Below are 2,453 nucleotides of genomic sequence, written 5' to 3'. Positions count from 1 at the left end.
GTGATGTCAGCGGGGCCACTCTTAAAGGGGCAGGCCGCCCGCCGAGGGTCGGAGCGGGGGCTGGGGCCTGCGGGCACGGGATGGGGGTGTCGCGGCGGTGATGGGGGAGAGAGGGGAAGCCCCAGCATCCAGCTGGACCGGGGCATGGAAACCCAGGAGCCTGCAGGGAAGAAGAAGTGCCCGGGTCCGCAAGGAAGCCTGCGAAGCTTTGGGGCTCAGTCCCCTCCAAACACACAGACAAGGCACTCCGCTCCGCTGGTCTGGCCCTGTCCGGAAACTACATTTCCCATCAGCCCTGGCGGCGAGGAGCCGCACTTGGGGGGGGTCTGCCGCGAGGCCTGCTGGGAAATGTAGTGCATTTGCACCGTCCCCGGCACTCCCCAGACTCGCAAGTGGGTCAAGGGAAAGAGGCCCAGAAGGCGCGTCTGCCTGCCGTGTGCCTCAGTCACCGATCCCTAGGCTCACGGGTTCTGGCGGGTTTTGGTTGCTCTGGCGTGGGGGTCTCTTCCTCTGATCGGGTCTCTACGTCTCTCAAGAGGAGGCGAAACTGTCATCTCCCCTCTTGGGAAGGACTTCTCCCCAGTGTCTGAACCTGGGTGTGCATGTGAGCTTGCGCGGCTGCTGTGGTGAACACGGACCCGCTGGGTCTCTGAGCCGGGGTCGCCACCTGGCACTCTCAGTGATCTCCGTGCCCTCCCCACACTGTGCACTGTCCACGTTGGTGCCTTCTGTGATATTTTCTCTTCCTCTCTGTCCGGGTCTCCTGCCTGTGTGTGTGCGCGCTTCTCCGCTTGCTCCCTTGCTGTGGGTGTCTCCCCTCTCACTTTGCAGGTCTCCATGCTTTCCTTCTCTGTTTGTTTCTATGGACAGTCACTGTCCCGCCTCCACACCCCCTTCATTCTCCAAGCTTACAAGAAAATATCCAAACACTTCAGCATCAGCATCCCAAATTTATTCTCCAGCAGCTGTGGCGGGGTGGGAGAGGCTAAGGGAAAAGGAGGAGAGGAGGAGAGTCCCAGAGAGTGGCAGGCACTGGGGAGGGTTGGGGTGGGTCCGAGCCAGACAGGAGCCATGCACGGCAGGCGGGCTGCGGGGAGCAGTGATGGCTTCGGGATGGGGAAGTCTAGAACAAAAGCCGATTGGGAGCCGCTGGGGGAAGAATCCTCCATATATCCCAGAAATCCCCAGAGCACAGCAGCGGGACGTACTGGAGGAGGGGGGCGTGCCTCCCACTCATCTAGAACTGGAGTGGAGGCGAGGGGCGGGGGGGCCTCGGAGGCTGAGGGTTGTTCTGGAACCTGAGTCTGGAACAGCCAACCCTGTGAGGCTATTTCCCCAGGGGCGGGGTCTGGGGGGAGGCATAGAACTACCAAGATGGAGCCTCGAACCCCATGGAGTTGGGGATGGTTGGTGGTGTGGTGGTGTCTCTGGACACGATTGGGGCAGAGTCCAGAATGCTAAGGTCGGGGAGAATATCGGGCTCCGCTCAAGTCTTGAACGCGGGACGGCTGTAGAGGCTGTATGGAGTTTAGAAGGCCAGGAACGCTCGGGAGGGGCGTCTAGAACCCGCGGGGGCAGAGCCGGAATGCTGGGGTGCAGGATCTAGAATGGGGCAGGACGTGTTGAAGTGGGGGGTGAAGTGGGGGCTGCCGCCGGCACGGCGGAGGGGGCGTTGGAGACACCTAGTGGCGGCGGGTGAGATTACATGACGGGCACAGGCACTGGGCTGGTGGGGCTGCGGGCATCCGGATGCACGAAGTCGGGGTTCACGTAGGTAAAGCCCTGGAAATCGGCCTGGTCGATGCTGGCCAGGACTAGGCGGTCTGGAGGGGTTAGCGCTGGCGCCGCCCGCGTGAAGAACTTGTCAAAGTTCTCGCCGCTGCGGCCACACTGTGGGAGACGTAGGGGAGGGAAAGTTAAGCAGCTCCGAGGGTTCCTCGGGTGCCCCTCTGTGTACCCCGGTCTCATCTCCTGCCTCGTGCAGAATCTCTATGCATGCTTCATGGTCTCTGCACCTCCCTTTGTGGGGGGCGGGAGGGCTCTGCAGAGGGAGCCTCACCCCCACATACAGGTATATTGAGGCCCACGGGAACCCCACCCCATCAGGGACCAAGTTTTTGTTGCCTGGAGGGTGACTGACCGGGCGGGGTCTGAAAGGAGGCGGGATCTCCAATCGTTCCAGCCGTTCCCAGTCAATCCAGCGGAAAAAGCCATGTGCACGGATGGTAGGTTCCCCATCAGGCCCTGAGCCCAGGCGCTTCCCTGGGTGCTTGGTCAGGAACTGTGGGAAACACAGAGAGAGACAGATAGACAGACAGACAGACAGACATAGTCCCAGATAGGGAGACCCAGAGAATGAGGAAGAAATAGACAGAGACAGGCAGATGGAGGAACCAAGAGACACAGGCATGAGACCCAGAGAGATAAGAACAGCCAGGGGAAACAGGTAAAGG

At 61.1% G+C, this 2,453-nt stretch overlaps 1 protein-coding gene across 3 annotated transcripts in view; it reads right to left on the bottom strand.

The window, feature by feature from the left end:
* Nucleotides 1-935: 935 nt before the first annotated feature.
* PRKCG (protein kinase C, gamma) overlaps nt 936-2,453 on the bottom strand; it is a 25,178-nt gene continuing 23,660 nt past the window's right edge. Inside the window, exons 17-19 of one of the 3 annotated variants that reach the window (XM_011959385.1) lie at nt 2,141-2,281; nt 1,706-1,890; nt 938-1,602 (exon numbers count right to left, since the gene is read on the bottom strand). In XM_011959385.1, the coding sequence (XP_011814775.1) occupies nt 1,560-1,602; nt 1,706-1,890; nt 2,141-2,281 (369 nt within the window). In that variant the 3' untranslated portion in view covers nt 938-1,559. Of the gene's footprint in view, nt 1,891-2,140; nt 2,282-2,453 lie in introns of all 3 variants that reach the window. The other 2 variants (XM_011959386.1, XM_011959387.1) reach the window with 2 other exon arrangements.

This window comes from Colobus angolensis, unplaced genomic scaffold (genome assembly GCF_000951035.1).
Source record: "Colobus angolensis palliatus isolate OR3802 unplaced genomic scaffold, Cang.pa_1.0 Scaffold490, whole genome shotgun sequence".
Classification (NCBI taxonomy): Eukaryota; Metazoa; Chordata; class Mammalia; order Primates; family Cercopithecidae; genus Colobus; species Colobus angolensis.
The sequence above is the reverse complement of the archived record's forward strand: the minus strand, read 5'-3'. Positions and strand labels throughout refer to the sequence as shown.